At 41.7% G+C, this 17,271-nt stretch overlaps 1 protein-coding gene across 1 annotated transcript in view; it reads left to right on the plus strand.

Moving 5' to 3' along the window:
- Positions 1 to 5,328: 5,328 nt before the first annotated feature.
- APCDD1 (APC down-regulated 1) overlaps positions 5,329 to 17,271 on the plus strand; it is a 31,553-nt gene continuing 19,610 nt past the window's right edge. Inside the window, exon 1 of the mRNA XM_028523980.2 lies at positions 5,329 to 5,888. Within this exon, the coding sequence (XP_028379781.1) occupies positions 5,591 to 5,888 (298 nt within the window). The 5' untranslated portion in view covers positions 5,329 to 5,590. The remainder of the gene's footprint in view (positions 5,889 to 17,271) is intronic.

Raw genomic sequence — 17,271 nt, forward strand, 5'->3', positions numbered from 1 at the left:
TTCAGTTAGTATATCCTTCATTTTTGACTGGTTCTTTTTTATGGTTTCTATGTCATTGTTCATGCTGCTGAAGTCCTCACTAAGTTTCTTCAGCATCTTTATAACCATTGTTTTGAATTCTCTGTCTATTGATTTGCTTGCCTCTATTTCATTTAGTTATTTTTTTCTGAAGCTTTTTCCTGTTCTTTCTTTTGGGACCTGTTTCTCTGTTTACACATTTTGTCTGCTTCCCTATGTTTGTTTCTATGTATTATGTAGAATTGCTATGCCTCCTGTACTTGGTAGAGTGGCCCTGTATCAAAGGTGTCCTGTAGGGTCCAGTGGCACAGCTTCCCCTATCACCCAAGCTGGGTGCTCCAGGTGCACCTCTGTATGGGCTGTGTGCACTGTCCTATCATATTGGAGCCTTTATTGATGTTGGCATCACTGGGAGGGATTGACCTCCCAGGTCAACTGGCTATAAGGACTGGCTTTTGCTATATACAGCAGAGGAGCTGCTGTGCAGGAGTCAACCCTACAGGGAAAGACTTGTTTCAGTGGAGCTTTGGTGCTCACCAAGTCCACCCCTTCAGTGTTCTGCTTGTGGAGGTGGAAGGGTTGTAAACGGACATGGTCCGAAGCTATCCACTGGGTACACTGGTTCTGGGGCCTCCCCAAGATGCAAGGTCAGCCACTGCCCGTGTTCTGCCTGGGGCCACCCAAAATGAGCTACAAAGTGATCAGCAGATGGTGTTACTTGTGCTGAGCTTGGAGGTGCCCAGGAGAGGCCAAACTGTGAGCCAAAGGGAGCTACCGCTGTTGCTGGGCCATTTACCAAGAGGTAGGGGGTATGCTGAGGCAGATGCTGCTCATTTGAGAGATTTTCAGAAGCAGGTATGAAGAAGAGAGGCCAGTTGTATAAAAATGCCACTAGAAACAGGTTGGATAGGTCTACAAGTTGGACATTGTAGAGTCTCAGGGAATCATCAGGGTGGGGCAAATAGTGTGAGCCAGGTTGATGGAGACTCAGATATGGTTCCCACCTGTCCAGGAAAGAATATCATGAAAGTTACATGAAAAAAATAGACAAAAATGTTACTGAGGTCGTTTATTGCCTCCTGCCTTTAAATACTTTCCTCTGGTGGAAAAGGTCCTCAGTCTTCTCATCAGCTCCCTACACAAACTTGTGACAGGCTGTGAATAGATGGTTAATCTAAATCACTCTCATACATATACATCCTTATTTTGGATGGTTTCACATATATGTCTGATAGTCAGTAAATACAGGATGGATGGATGGATTGAACTAACAAATGGAAATTGTCATGAATATAAAGTGCAATATTATCTTTAGTTTTATAAGTTCAGAAGACAATGTCACTCAAAGATACATCTAAACTACATTTTATTTTCAAAAAAGAGTTTGTTCTAATTAACATTTTGAAAGAATATAACTCAGAGGTATGCCCTTTCCTAAGGACTCCTCAGGATAATTTTATTAGCTCTGGCTCTGAGGAAGTGCTATACATTTTTTTCAGTTTAAAATCTTTACCATTTATTAAAGTAAATCCTATTGTGGGAAAAATCCTGAAAATACTGGCTTAGGTACTTTCTGTATTTTGAAAGTGGTACTGAAAGGAGCACAGAGAGGACAAAGCACTGTTCCTATCCTCCAGATGTTTACAGTCCAGAGAAATTACCCCAGGTCTCAGGTTTGGCACTGCCATACAGCAACTTTAAAAAAGTCTACATATTTGTCCTGGTGACATTTCCCAACCTCTGAGAATGCAGAGGTAGTAAAATGCTTTCAACCATACACATAATTGAGCATGATTTGAAATTAATGGTTTGATTCCTCTGACCCTCCTTAAAACTATCATTTCTTCAAATGATGAAAAACCTGGACTCTCTGAAATTTCAAATGATTTGCATAATAGCACATGTTTAGATTAATTTTCACAGGGACTGCATTAGGAAACCAAATTGTAGCACAGGTTTTAAAGGACATTGGTCCTTGCACCTCCCAGGGTAACAATGCATTTGAGCTCTCTACTACTCTGTGTTCACAAAAAATTAAGACAGCCTCCTAAGAAAATCAAGCCAAGGTCATCACTCAAGCATTATGCCCAGTGCAGATATTCCAGAAAATGTGCTTATGATTTGGAATGCCTTTGGAAAAGCAAAGAGCTGGTTCTGAGTCAAAGACTGAGCCAAGTATAGAGACTCTTGGTTATGATCAGCAGTGCTCATGGGAAAAGACCATTTGGTAAACACATGAGAGGCCTTGTGAACTGGTGACTGAACAGTCACGGGAGTTCCAAGTGTGCTGTGTGGCTGAGAACTCAACCCCTTTGAGTTTCTTCTTCCCCATCAATGTAACAGAAGTTGTTTGTAAGTAGCCCTGAATATTATAACAAACTTATTGATGCTGCTAAGGAAAGTTTGTCCAGCCACCCTGGCCAGGGACTCTTCTGCTATAACCGGGGCCTGGCTAAATAAACTCCTGCTCAAGGCTTGGTCCTTACAAGTAGTCTGGGGAAATTCTTGGTGTGGGTTCCAGGTGGCCAGAATCAGAGTTGGAGCTCATAACCACCTTCCTGGAAATGCCTTCCTCCCAATTCTAACACTGTAAGCATGTATCCACATATAAGCACTCTAAGACAAATGCATACTGTATTTTTCCCATTATTCTCCAGAAGTGAGTACACTAACAGCGAAAGTGAAAAGTAATGCAGAAAGTGAACCCTAAAGTTATGGTCTGCACCTTGTAGACGGGCAAACGTCAATGAAGGCATATCTGGGAGGAACAACTCTGGCAAGATGTTATGTTGAAGGTTGAGAACTTGAATCTGTGACACTACATGTGGAAAACAAACTGGCAAAACAAATTTCAAACTGGTGACATCATCCTGGCTATGTTTATACCACACCACTGAAGCCAGTTGAAAAAACAAAAATTGAATTGACTTAATTGTCAAGATGAGACAAATTACTGCTGGTTCTCTTCTTTTTTTTTTAAGTAACAGAATCAAATAATTATTTAAGTAATTGTATTATCTAATTGTTCTGCTAACATGTGATAAATGACCTTAACATTTTTCAATTACTATCAGCCCAGTTGCTTATGCACAAACACACCATCCCTAATACGCTCTTATGCTGTTTGCTTCTTTCAAATATTCTCTGATAGACTAAAAGGCATCAAATGACTAAAAGGCCTATAAAAGCTAGACACTGCTTAGACATATGCTTGGTGACAAGGCTAAAGTTCTGCTTACACCACCAAATGTGCTGTTTATATCATCATCAACTGCCCAGTATCTATGAGGAAATCAGGTTCCTACTTTAAATGGATTGACTCAGGCAACATTCAAACCCACAAGTCATCATCTGCTACCCAAACCCAGTAACGGAGGCAAGCGAGAAGGACAATGAAGTGGTAAGGAATGAAGCTGACTCACAGAGATGCTTGCAGAGCAAGCCCTGCTCAAAATAATGCTCACAGCCTTATTATGACAATCTTCCTTTTTTCACATAGGCAGGGAGTCTTTCATCTTCAAGATTTGCAACCACTGCCACTTTAATCCTTACAACATCCTTGTGAGCTAGGCAGGTAGTGTGAGTTATGTTCCTTCATACTAAAGATGGAAAGAAGATAATGATGGTGGTAAAAATTAAAGCATATCAAACAGTATCAGCTCCATCACATCAAAAGATCCATGGCTTTCTCAGCCAAAAAAAAAAAAAAAAAAAAAAGTGGAAACTCTCAAATGTATTCTCAACGACTTTACTAAGTTTCACACCAATGCTAAGGTCCAATAGTTTCAAAAGTATGAAGCATAAGGAATTTAATCATTACACTGTTCAAAGGGGCAGAACACTCTCTTGGAAAGTCAGGCATTCTTTTTTAAGCATTTTATTTACAAAAACACCAGAACATTTGAGTCAAGAAAGGATGAAGGGTGGGAAGTGGGGATGGTTGGGGTGAAGAGGCACAGTGTGAGGGGACAATGGAGACAACTGTACTTGAACAATAAAAAAAAGTAAAAAAAAAAAAAGAAACATTAAAAAAGTGTTCTCTTGATTCCATCTGGTCCCATGACTGCTCCTTAGCCTAGGGTGAGGAAAGGTGACATTTAGCCTAAGAGACTGAATGAACCTCCTCCTGGGGGTTACAGAATGGCTGGAGGACCTTTGCAGAGGAGCGACTCCAAATAAATCAGAGTCCAGGGCACTTCATGCCAGCAGGGGAGCCACCATTTACCAAGAGCAGCTTGTTCCAGCGCCCTGGGAAATTTAGAGAGTGGAAGTTGTTTCTGTCTTTGGGTCTTAAAAGCCAATGCAAAATTGAACATACCACCACTCTCAGGCCCACAGAATGTACAGAAAAAATCAAGACTTGGCCTGGAAAAGAGGACGACTCACAGAAGGGGCCTGGGTGCACTTTCTTGAGGACTGACAGGGTGTTTTTCTCTGAGATTTCTCCCTTGTTTCAACAAGTCACTTGCCTCCTGGAAGGGGTGGGGAGGGGAGAAGAAAGGGCTCTCCGGCTGCCTACACAATTCCCTTCACAGGTTGGAACCTGTGACAGGGCTCCCATGCTCACCAGGGAGACTAGTGATGCGGATTTTCAGTTAAAACAAGTACTGCACTACTGAGGGAGCTAGGCACTGCAGCATCTCCACCCTGAGCAATTTTCCACAACTCTTCTCTCCTTCCCTTCCCCCTTTCCTTCCCTTCCCTTCTGTTACACACAGGCACACACACATACGCACCAATCTTTTTGTAAGCCACCTTTTTCAGACCCCACCTGAGACCCCTAGCCTTGCAGCGCCCACCACCCCGCCCATTCTTTTGGAACACCTTTCACAAGTGGGGCATCCACTGGTCAACGGAAGTGTCCCCAGCTTCCCGGAGTGGAAGCAGGGAGGTTAACGGCACGTTTTCTTTCCTTGCTGGCTGTGCTAAGGTCTACTAGCCCTTCGCAGAAGGAAGCTCCCACGCAGTGGGCAGTTGGCGAAGAGAAGGGGTTACGCAGAGCGGGTGGACTGGAGAAAAGAGGCACTTTCGGGAGGAGGGGGCTGGGAATGAGGAGAATCAAGAAAAGGAGGTGGAGGGAAGTGGTAGGCCGGGTGCGGGGGTTCAGAGGAGAAGAGGCAAGAGAGGAGGGGAGGGGGGAAGAAGAGGGCGGGGGAGACGGGGAGAGGGGGAGTTTGGAGAGCAGGGCGGGAGGAGAGAAGCTGTGTCTCACGCGCTCTTTCAAGTCTCCGCGCTCGGAGCCCGGCGGCGGCTCTGGGGGCGGTGGCGCAGCGTTGCCTCCCGGACCCCGCCCCCGGCCCCTCCTCCACCCTGCGGCCCCGCCGCCGCGCCGGCGGCGTTAGGGAAATATGAAGAGACGCTGCAGCTGCGCTGGCGGTGGCAGCCACTGCAGCTCTGAGTGGCGCACGTTGCTGCAGCGGCCAGCAAGGGACCAGGGGAGGACGGACACGGAGAGACCCGGAGCTCGGAGAGGTTCGGGCTGGGAGCACGGGGCCCGCCAGCACGGAGGGAGCGCGTGCCCCGCAGCCCCAGCGCCGCGCCCCCCGGGTATGGGGCCCCATTCCGCAGCCGAATGATCGAGGGCCTGGCCTGGCCTCAAGCGAGCTGGAGCCGAGGAGCGGACCCGCCCCCGCGTCCCTGTGCCGACGCTCTGGTCCCTCTCGGCACCGCCGCCTCGTCGAGTCGTCCCAGGCTGGGGACCCGAGGGCAGAGCGCAAGCGGCTCAGCTGCGGTTCCCGGGGAGCAGGGACCCCGGAAGGCTAGCGGCTCGAGTGGTTCGGGGCACGCGGGAGGTCCCGGAGGAGGACTGGAGATGTCCTGTCTGTGCCGCCTCCTACTCACGTACCTGTTCCCGGCCCTGCTGCTTCATGGTGAGTTCCTCGGAATGGGGGGTGGTGACTGGCCGCTGGCCGGCGCCGGAGGGTCGGATCCCGGAGAGCGGCAGAAACTTCCCCGCGGAACCAGTCTTCTTCGCGGCAGCTCCTGTCCCCGCGCCAGCCAAGCAGAGTCTCCGCTTCTTCCTGCTCACCCCTGGAAGAGCGACTCGGCGTTTCCAAGGCTCTGAGCTCCTCTCCCCAGGCAGCGCCCAGAGCCCTTTCGCGGCTGGAGTTTTCTTTCTGGAAGGGTGCAAACATCTCACACACAACTTTGATCTCCTGAATGGACTGCCTCAAGTCCTTGGGAAAACTTTTATCCACTGTTGGGTTTTCAGAATGTAGACTGTCATGAAATCGCAGGCTTTGCGATCCTGTTTCCCAAATGTCAGAGTGCAGGAGGGGCTCCTGATGTGGTCCAAGCCTTTATGGGACCGTAAAGAGAAACTATGATTATTTAAGCGGAAAAATAGCTCGCGGGTGTTTCTGTGTGCCCTTTCTAGAACTAGTGTTTTTTGAAAGGGTGGTGATGGGGTTTTCTCTCAAGTAGACTGGATGCAGTTTCAAGGAGTAGGGGACTTCTAATAGCCCAGGTGTGATAATTAATACCAGTCTCTTAAATTCTGCAGAACTTGACGCCTTATATCCCTCAGGCTGTTGCTTGATCATTTTGTCTCCGCTTCATGTGCCACATTTTCCCAGGAGCTCTAGTAAACTCTTAACCAGAGACATCAGCACTTTAAGAGTTCCAGGAATTGCATCGAGAAAAAATAAGACAATTGCTAGGGAGTCGCCAGGGCAGATTTTGTGGTAGATTGGTGTTGATCATCAGATGCAGAGGCAGTGGCAGAAGGCATGGTGCTGATTCAGATGTTCTGAGCGAACTTTCCTTAATGGTGGACACCTGATTTTTGAGCAGAAGGTTTTCACTAGGAGCTTGGCTGTAGTTCCTCGACCTGTCACCACCACCCCAAACCTTCACAGATCAGATCGGTACCCTCAGAACACTCCAGATTTCTGAGAAGGACTGCAGCTGGACAGAGCTTCGGAATGCATTGTAAATAGCAGTGAAGATCAAGCTATGCCCTCCACCCCTGCAGAAGATCTAGGAAAGTTAACCTGCAAGACCTGCAGGTTAACCTGTACACGGCTGGGGTTTTGTTTTGTACTGTTTTGTTTGTTTTTTTGTAGGCCTGCTTTAGGCAGCGGCTTGGGCAGCACAGCTCCACAGGCCTTGTATACATGTTGGGCTGGGCCAGACCTGCCTGATTGCCAAGGTGTATTCTGAACTCTAGTGATCCCAGACTTTAAAAGTCAGGATGGAAGGCTTGCAATTCGAGGGCCAAAGAAAGAAGGTATAATTATAGGGTTGCACTCCTAGGCCCATCTGCTTAGAATTACAGAGTAGTTTTAATCTTTGGCTGAAACATGAAACAGATCAGAGCCAATGAACAGATCAAACAGCAGCTGCCACACACACCAGAAAAAAGAGGGTGAGAGAGATGAAACAGAGAAAATTGTCCCCTTTAAAAAAATCGGTTGTAATATCTGTGAAGAAAAAAGATAGTATGGTCAAATGAGTTTAAAATGAAAAATTACTTGAAATTTGGCAAAATAGAAATTTTTACATAAAACCATTGACATTTGGACTACAAAAATGATCCTCAGAGATGCAACCTGACCTAATTCATACTGAGATTTTTCTCCCTCCTCTGAGAAGGGGGGGGTGTTGTAATTATACTTTTTTCCCGACTAGTACCAGCTGGGATTTTAATAGTTGGCAGGTAACAAGAGCCTGAGTCTGTCCTAGTGAGGTCTGGGTATAGCCCCAAATATCCAAATTCAAATCTGAGTTGGCCTGAACTCCTTGGGATCAGGGATTACGCAGACCCAGCTGCACCCTGTGCCAGGAGAACAGTCTGGAGGGAGAGCGTGCAGAGGGGACAGTCTATGTGGTATATGGGGAGACTGAGGGGCCAGGCCCTGCACATGTGTGCATGTGTGCTCACACTGTATGTGTGTGTGTGTATGACAAAGAGAATAAAAGGGTAAAAAACAAAGGTTTGCAAAGTTTAATTGAAGGGTATGGATAACCCTACAAAAAGTTACCCAATTTCAAAGTGAATCTACAATGGCAAAAACATTGAAGTCCCCTAAAGGTTTACTTACCTCCTGCAGGGAGTGTCCAATTTTAGGGAAGAATATAAAGAGGGAATAGTTGTTCGATGTATAAATCCTTGGATTAGAAAAGGCTTGTCATAATTCATTAGGATAACATAAAACACCGGAAAGAATTGGGTAGTCTTCCCTTCCTCTTTTTTTTTTTGCCTGATTTTTACTTGATTAAAGTAGTTTTAACAGAAAATGGGTATTAATCAACCTAACTCAGAAGAATGGCTGTCTTTGTACTTTATAGCTAGGGGTTTTGCAAGCATTTAAAAATTCTGTAATAATGGCTCTTGATCATATATTTTAATAGATGTTTTTAGTTTGAAGGAAATTACCTGAAATCTCCTTAGAATGGCTTAGTGATTTTTTTCCTGATAGACAAGCATTTTATTTTGCTAACTATAAGAGACCATTTGTCAATGAGTGGTAGTGATTGGTACGTAAAAACATTTTTTTTGATTATGTATATACTTGTGACAAACAATACATTTAGTTTCAGACATCATTCAGAGTGTTACGCTAATAAGTCACATTAATATGACTAAAAGTGCACAAGGTCTTCATGAAGATTCTGTGTGAGGATGCTATTATGTTTGGCACCCAGTCTCTGTTCAGGTTTTTGGTTACTTTTATTTCAACTAATTGCAAGTTACAAGTCACCTTTAGGTCCTGTTGATGAGTAAATTAAGCTCTGGCAAGACTGGACTCCATTGTTAATTTTGCTGTTTTTTAAAACTGGAAATGTAGTGCACAACTCAAATTCAAATCTGATGGCATAAAAGTATACATGTCAGTGTTACTTTCCTCTTCCTCAACACCTGAAAATAGTTTCATTTTTTAATCCAAAGAAACCTATTTAATGTCATTAAGGTATGCAGCTGGAAGATGTTCATTATCACTGCTTTGTCTCCTAGGTGAAAAGCCACAAAAATCATTCAGCTTCAAAAACACAGATTAGCACCTGTTCATAACATAGCACAGATTTAGTATCTGTTCTTAAAGATATTAAATATTATTTTGTGAAATAAATTGACTTGCTTTAAACAGAAGGTTAAGCAGATCTATAACAGTCATCTTTATCCTTTTTCTCCCTAAATGAGAAAAGAACTAGATATGATTGGATGACAGGACTGTGTAATTACATACTGTTTAGGACAGGCTGATAACAACTTAAGATAATCACTTAAAGTATAAAACATTTAAGACTAGAAACATGAGAAGGTAGGTTAGTGATTGTATACCTCTACTGAAAGCGTCCACAGCAGGACATGTCAATAGACTCTGCTATAGAGTTGAAGTGATTACAGAAGAAACTTCAGTATAAAACCTGCTGTCATCATCCAAGCGTGACTTCTCACTGTGTCAAAATTTTACATCTACACGTTATTTATTCTCTTAAGTTGGGGAGCAAAATTATTCTGGAAGGTCACATGATAGGTATCTAAGTTAGAAAAAGGATATAGTGTCATCCCAAAATAATTAACAGTATTCTATATTCTGTTCTATAAAGGTTTTCCAGATTCATTCTTTCAGCTACCCATTTTGTTCAATAAGTACATTGATGAGAGCCCACTATGTGCCAAGTGTTACTGCTTGTTAGAGACTGAGGTTGTGAGGAGGAACAGCCTCCCTTTCAAGGGCTGAGGAAGAATATCTAGGGCTGAGGAAGAAAAGCTTATTGCAGAGCCCCAGAGTTGGGAGGATGTCACCTGCAGCATTTCCCTGACTGGGGCAGGGAACTGGGGCAGGGGACATACTACACACATGCACAAACACACCACACACAATATACACACTGCACGTGCACACAGCTCTGCTGAAGAGCATGGGTGTAGCAGCAGCAGTCAGTTACAAACCCAACATGCAAATTCAGCAATCGGTGATTCAACCCCAGTGTCTAGCCTGGGGACCATGGCATTAGAAGAAAAAGACATAGAAAATTACTTCGTGTTTGACTAAAGTCAAATGAGGCCAGGAATTTGAAATCTCGACTTCATTATATTTCTCATAAAAGGAAAATACTTCTAGACATGAAGCGTTAAAGATTGGCAAAAGCAGCTCTCTTTGCTTTTATCTAAAAAAATAATGGAAATGAAAACAAGAGCTTGGTAAGCACAGGTACCCATACTATAGTAAAACCCAGTATGTCTGCGATACGTACGTGCTTTTATTCCAAAACATGAAAAGCTGTGCGGGAGTCTATCCACTTCAAAGCACACATTTACAGTAATGACTGCTTATTTAATTGGGCAGGGCAATTTCATGGCTAAGTAATTACCTGCATTTAATTTAATCAGTCTCATTTTATCTGCTTCAAGTTTGTATCATACCAGTTCTAACTTGAGAATATTTTCTCACTCTGATTATCAAGGACTGCATGTCACATTACATAAAGTATAGAAACGTGCAAAATAAGCTAGAAAAGAATCATTTAAAACTTTCTATCCAGAGACAACCATTGTTAATATTTTGACATTATAGTTATTTATCCTTTTTAGTTGCTTTTTATGCTTTTTATAAGCATTAAAGAACATATATACAGACTAACATGGTCAAAGATTAGTTTTCAAAGTGTGCTTGAAAATTGTTTCCTTCCCAGCTAATTTTACATTTTATTACATATAACCTGGTTTGGAACTTTTGGTTGTCAATCTAGATAGGCAGGTGAAAAACTGCAGAATGTATCTAGAAAAATTGGGGATGTAGACATGGAGTATACTGTCCTTTCACTTTTCCTATCACATGTAAAAACAATGGTCCATGCCTAAATGATAACCTCACCCATAGTAGGCTCTCAACTGTTGAGTGAATGAATATTAACTTTTAAATGGGAAGCAGTCATTGTAGCACTTTCCTCTCCCACACCTTTTATCTTTCTGTTTGGTCCCATCAATGCACTGTGTTGCTTTTTGAGGGTAGCACTAATTTAGGAATAAGCTTTGCTGTTGATAACCATAGAGGAAGTACTACATTTGTCCCTTTTGAAAATTGTGCTAAGGACTGCCTTCTGAACACATGACATGGCCAATTCAGTGATGTAAATAGTTGCCTGGTCACATAGGCTTTGTATTTAGGATGTAAATCTCTGCATAAATGGTCAACCCTACATGATACCTTTATTGGGAAATCTGGTTTTTTATTTGATAGCACTGGGAGTTTTCACTCTCTGAAAAGTAGAGTATTGCAATGATGATAGTAATTAAGATCATTCTTCAGTCTTTAGGATTACTCTTGTGGAGTAATTTATTCCTTTGGAGTAAATCATTCATACATATACACACATGCACAAATATACACTCACACACATGCTCATGCAGGCACACACATGCTCCAGTTCTCTAGAAATAGTAACCTATAAATTGTAAACTAAAGTCTTCACCAATTGATTTGTTTTCAACAGGTGAACAATTTCCTACCAGAGTCTACTTTTTTCCCCCTCCCACACTTGCTTAGCATATTATTTGTCATAAAAATGTATCTGGGCCCAGGTGTGGACCCCTGATGTTGGAGACCATTTTATACTGAAATTATTTTGATAATTTCCTTATTCAGCATTCCACTGGGCTGGGAACAGTGCTATGGAGAGCTTCCAGTTTAGCTGGGATTGTGGATTGGCTTTTTAAGTAACACTTTACGTTAAAGTATAGTTCTCCACTTACTCCTTTTTATACCTGTATTGTAACTACCATTTGATTAATGCATAAAGTGGATTGTCAGGTGTTATACAAACTTTAGTTATTACAATTATTATAATTTTTACTTTGTACAGGAAAAGGAGGAATGTATTAGATTACTTAACCTAAAGCTACCTTAAAGACTGGAAACTCACAGCTGCTTTCTTACTGTATAGTTGTTTGATCCTTAAGATGCTATTTTCTTGGATTCATTTACAGCAAAATCTTAATGAACGGGAATCCAGTTAGTTTTCTCAATTAACCAAAACATTTGGAATCCTCAATTAAACAAAATGTCGATGTTATTTGTGTGTTCACTCACACACACATACTTTGTCACTCTTGTCATATAAGAAAAATAAGAGGAAAAAACCTCTCATGGCTTAAACAGAGCTGTTACCTGTTCATTCTAGTACCTCTGTATCCAAAGTACCATCTTTGGGGCAGTGATGTTCCTAATAAGGACGTTGAGTCATGTTAAGTATCAAAATCATCTGAGAAAGATCATTAAGACATACAATAGCAGGATTTTCAACAACCAAATATTGTAATTAGTCAACACTTCCAATAATGCAAGAAATCCAATTAAGTAGAGGTTTGAAAAAGTTATTATATATAATAAGCACATTTATTATTATAATAAGAGGTATATTCAGACAGGAATTATCATTGTAGTTAGTTACCATACTTGATGTAATGCATTGCTAAGTACCAGGATGCTAGATTACACAATTTAAGAGGTATTAAAATAGGACATATAAATATTTTACAAAAATTTCTCTTCAGATGTAGTGCTAAATTAATAGAGGTGTCCGCTTTCCTCCTTCCCTCCTTCTCTCTTTCCCTTCTTCCTGTCTTACTTTTCTTTTAATATAATGTCTTTAATACCTCTCCTGACAACATGCAGAAGATGGTCAGTACTGTTCCAAGAGTACAAAAAAGATTTGCTTCTGTTTGTTGAAAGCAGTTCCCTTCTTTTATCTTTCTTACTTATTCAGGCAAAATGGTACACTGAACCATTGTAGAAACTTCATAATTCACCTTTCTCCTTCTGATCTGCTTCCCATCCCACCAAATAGGGGAAAATCGAGCTTTCCAAATGCAGTTCTTATCGTGCCATTATACTGCTTAAAATCTTTTGGCAGTTCCTCTTCACCTTTCCAGTTAAATTCACACTCAATATGACACATATGGCATTCTTCACCAGGGCCCTGCCACTCTTTTGCTGATCCTCAGTCCTGGGTCCTCCAGTGGTCTACCCATCTCCCGCCACCCAGTTGTCTCCAGTTCCTCCTACAAAGATCTCTCCTGCCTGCCTCCTTGTGTTTGTACTGTATACTCTGCCTAGGTCACTTCCAATCAGTCTTCAAGGGCTATCTACCCCTCTTTGAACCCCAACAAGCAGAATTCAGAGCCTTCTGTTGTCCCTATGTGTCCCTCTACAAGCCCATCTGAGGCCTGGTTTCTCATACAACTGAGACTTCCTTGAAGCATGTTTGTAGCTTCCATGCCTAGAACAATGCCTGGACCTTCTGAAACTTTCTGACTGAATGAATGAGTGAGTTGCTAGTTTCAGTTTCACATTGTATATGACAACTCTAGGTGATGCCGTGAACTCAGGGGTCCCTGGCTTGGCCAGAAGTCCATGTCTAGTCTCTTTGGAGGGAACTCTATGGCTGATCCTGAGAAGGAAGTCTTGGGTTATAAAGATAGAGCTTTTGCACTTGGCCTCTCCTGCAGCTGAACTTGGTGTTCCCAATGACTTTTTAATTCCCAGCCATTTAATACAAGAAGCACACACAAGAAGCTTGTCCATATTTGTCACTCCATATGAGCCAAGTAAATACTGGAGATGACTGTCAGTTGACTATAGACCTAAGAGACAGTTTCTTTTGCCTACAGCAACTCCTACTTTTATCTGACACATTTAATTTTGTTCTCTAAGAATAATCAAGGTGGTGGGCACTTTGAAGGGGAAAGATAAAAAGGAAAAAATAGCAGCTCCCTGTTCTTTTACCCTGAAAATACATTCTCACCTTGGAGTGGGAACCCAAAATCACTGGGTCCTGAGTACTATGCTAACTGTAGAGTTCTTTTCCATCTGACTGCTCACTCTGACGTTCTCCTGGGCTCACAGCCTTGCCAGGTTCATGAACCTTGCTCATTGTCCAATAAGCTCAATAATAAAATGGAGATTTGACTCTAGAAACTCTGAGTAATTTATTTGTTTTTGGCCTGCTTTTTAATGATTGCACATTGGTCACTCGTGGATTTTATTTCTTCCACCTCTGGCTAAAAAGTATAACTAACTGTAGGCTCCTTTCCTGTGTGACTTTAGCCTTCTGAATCGCCCATGCACATCCTGACCTCAACCCTCCTTCCTCTGCCTTTGAACTTCCAGCTTTCTTCCCAGAGCCTCCTTCATCATCTCTACCCTTGTTCTCTGATATCTAGGCCAGTGAGACCTTAACAGTCTCAAGGTCAAAAAAAAACTTATCTTTATTCTCCTTTATGCTTCTGGCCTCTAAAATATATGGAGTAATAGTGAATAGGTATTTGTTAAACCAAGTGTAACTTGTCAACAACCAGAGACTGGCACTTTGGGTCCCACTCTCTTCTACATCCCGGTTATCAGTTCACTTTACCTGAGGGCCCTATCTTTACTCTGAGTACTCTGTCTTTCCCAGAACTCAGAAGGAACCTGGCTCTGGATGACTTTTACCATCATTTTAACTGCACTATTAGCTAGAAAAGACTTTTTGAGGGTGGTCTAAGAGCCTAATTATCATTTAAAATAACAAGAGCTGACATTTAATGAGAACTATGTGCCAGGTCTTTTATTGAAGAAACTAATCCTAATACTAACCTTAATGGATGGGATGTTATCCCCTCTTTACAGATGAGGAGACTGAAGCTTGGAGAGGTTAAGTAATTTAAGGTCACAGTGCTAATAGCATGTTTCATCAGTGGTAAGATACATATTTTGTTCATATTTTAAGATCTTTGCAATGGATGTACACCTTAAGGTCGATGAAGGTTTCAGTCCCCATTAGCCTGGAGACAGCAGCTTTGAGTGGATGACGCTATCTCTGCCTGTGTGAACCTGGGCACAGCTGCTCATCACATCATGCACAGATGTCATCCCGTCACTCACTTCCTTTATGTGCATCCTTGGTATTCTGTATCTTGAGGTTAGTTGCAAATAGGCTGGTTTTGAAAATAGAGTAAACATTTGAGCCAAGTTGCTTGCTTTTTTTTCCTCCATAACTCTTATAAATTATGCTCTGAGCACAAAAGAGAAACCACTGTGAAAATCAGACAGGCCTATTGATAGATCAGTAGAGTGCTGTTTGACATTAGTGAAGCAAATATTGATCACTGGAGAAAGAACTTCAATTCCATATTTTCTCACATGGCATAGTCAGTTGCTTAGAAAGAAAGATACCCACAAAAAGATGAGGGCGAGTTTGTGTTTTTTACTGAGATATGTACAGAGCAGAAGGGTTACCTGTTACATGTGAAGCAGTGCAAAGCAATGGCAAGATATTGCCACAGCTTTTTGAATGGGTAAGAGAAATGTCAAAGCAACCAGAGGCTGCTGTGCATGATTCATGAGTATCTCAAGATTATTGTTAAGGCATTGTGTCATCATTAAAATGCAAGTGTTTTTACCACTAGTAATAAAATAAGGATGTATCTTAACAATCATTGAAATCTTGGATTGGGTGAAATCCTTTAAGTGGCAGATCCAGTTTCAAACTCAAGCAGCCCAGCTCTGGAGATTTCACCCATATCCACTATCCCTCAGGCTTTTTATCTCTACAGGAAAACATTTGCAGGGTGTAAAAGGGTTTACAAATCGTTTTTTAGAACATAGCTAGGTTGATATGCTTAATTTCATATTTAAAGTAGAATCTTCCCCAACTCTCAATGCCTCATGACTTGAATTAAGAAACAATCTATTTTAAGTTAGCCACCTTGTAATTAATCACCAGATAGCAAGAGGTACTATGTTTTATTCCTTGATTGCCTAACAGAGAATTCAGGAAATGCTTTTTATCATCAAGATAATTATAACTATTGGGGTTGGTGGAGATACAGTGACTAGTACTCACTGAGAGATCAACACAGGTGTCAAGCAAATGGGGATTAAAACATTAGAAATCATGATAAATACTTGATCAGAGACACAGTATAGAGAGATGTCCATGGTAGTAGGGTTGCTAATAGTTCATCCCTTGATTCCTACCTGGCACAATGCCATAGCCCACCAACCAAAGGGGAAGGGTCCTTACTCCATGGCAGGGAGCTGATCACAATGCAGGTATTTTGAAAACATGCTGCCTTTTGAACAGAGAGAGAAAAAAATGAGTCAAATACTCTTGTTCCTCCTCCATCACATACACTACTACACTTGGGGAGGGATGAATGAGGGATAGAGAGAGACCATCCAGGGAATCACTCTAGTGGAAGTGTTTTCCCTTGGGTGGAAGTACGAGGCTATAGAGTAGGAGATTCTCCCTTAACAATTACAAGCATTAATATTGATACCACTAGGCACAGATTTCTTAGTTTCAGCCTTTCATTCTAGCTCAGGTATGAGTCACCTGGTTTAGCTGAACGGTTGGTAGTGAGATTGCATTTAGTTTGAACATGATACAATCATGCTGTTTTACACTCTCTTTTTACAAGTATCATTTAGTCAAATCATACCTATAGTGTCTTTGCCTCATTGCCTTTCACTTCATTTAAGATTTGCAAGAACAGTCCTAGGCTGTTGTTCATTCCCAGGGTAGCATTTTACTTACAGGAGGACGCTGAGACTTTTCTTGTAGAGATGTCTTTTCAGTGCTTTTGATAAGAATTTCAAAAAACTTAGAAGTCAATGCTCTGGTCAACCCTCTGAATCTTGGCGAATGTCTGCATGTTATCAACCTGTTGCAGAAAATCTACTGAGTTTCTCCAGTAGATTTTCATCATATTGGTGGTATAAATCGCTGTATTCTGGGTCTAACTTTTCATTTTCAAAAGATCTGTGATAAACCATGGTTTCTTTATGAAATTATTCGGGCACTGATTTAAAAACATATCATTGCTTTCTCATAGATAGCATTTTAATGGGTACATTTTATCTATTTTTGCATATATTTTAATTTTATTTTTGTACATATATCTGACTAGTGTATTCTTTGCTAATAGGGTGCTGAAAACATGGTAGGTCCACAATAAAGACCTGTTGATTTGTTAATTACTTCAAAAGTGAATCTCAAAGGAAACAGTGGCCTGTCAGATTATAATTTCATTTTTTCTTATTGCCTTATTCTGGACACTAGGCCGGTGAGAGTTCACTACTATTTGTAGGATAAACTACTTATACTGAAGATGAACTCAGGCCTAGTATTCCTTTACCTGTGGAAAATAAGAAATGTGCAGTCTCCTTGTAATCACTCTTAATTTTAAACTCTATATTGCATATTTAGTCACTGACTTATAGGGGTGACGAGGGGCCAGACTTGGAAGTTAATTGGGGAAAATGT

The sequence above is a fragment of the Phyllostomus discolor genome, chromosome 9 (assembly GCF_004126475.2).
Source record: "Phyllostomus discolor isolate MPI-MPIP mPhyDis1 chromosome 9, mPhyDis1.pri.v3, whole genome shotgun sequence".
NCBI lineage: Eukaryota > Metazoa > Chordata > Mammalia > Chiroptera > Phyllostomidae > Phyllostomus > Phyllostomus discolor.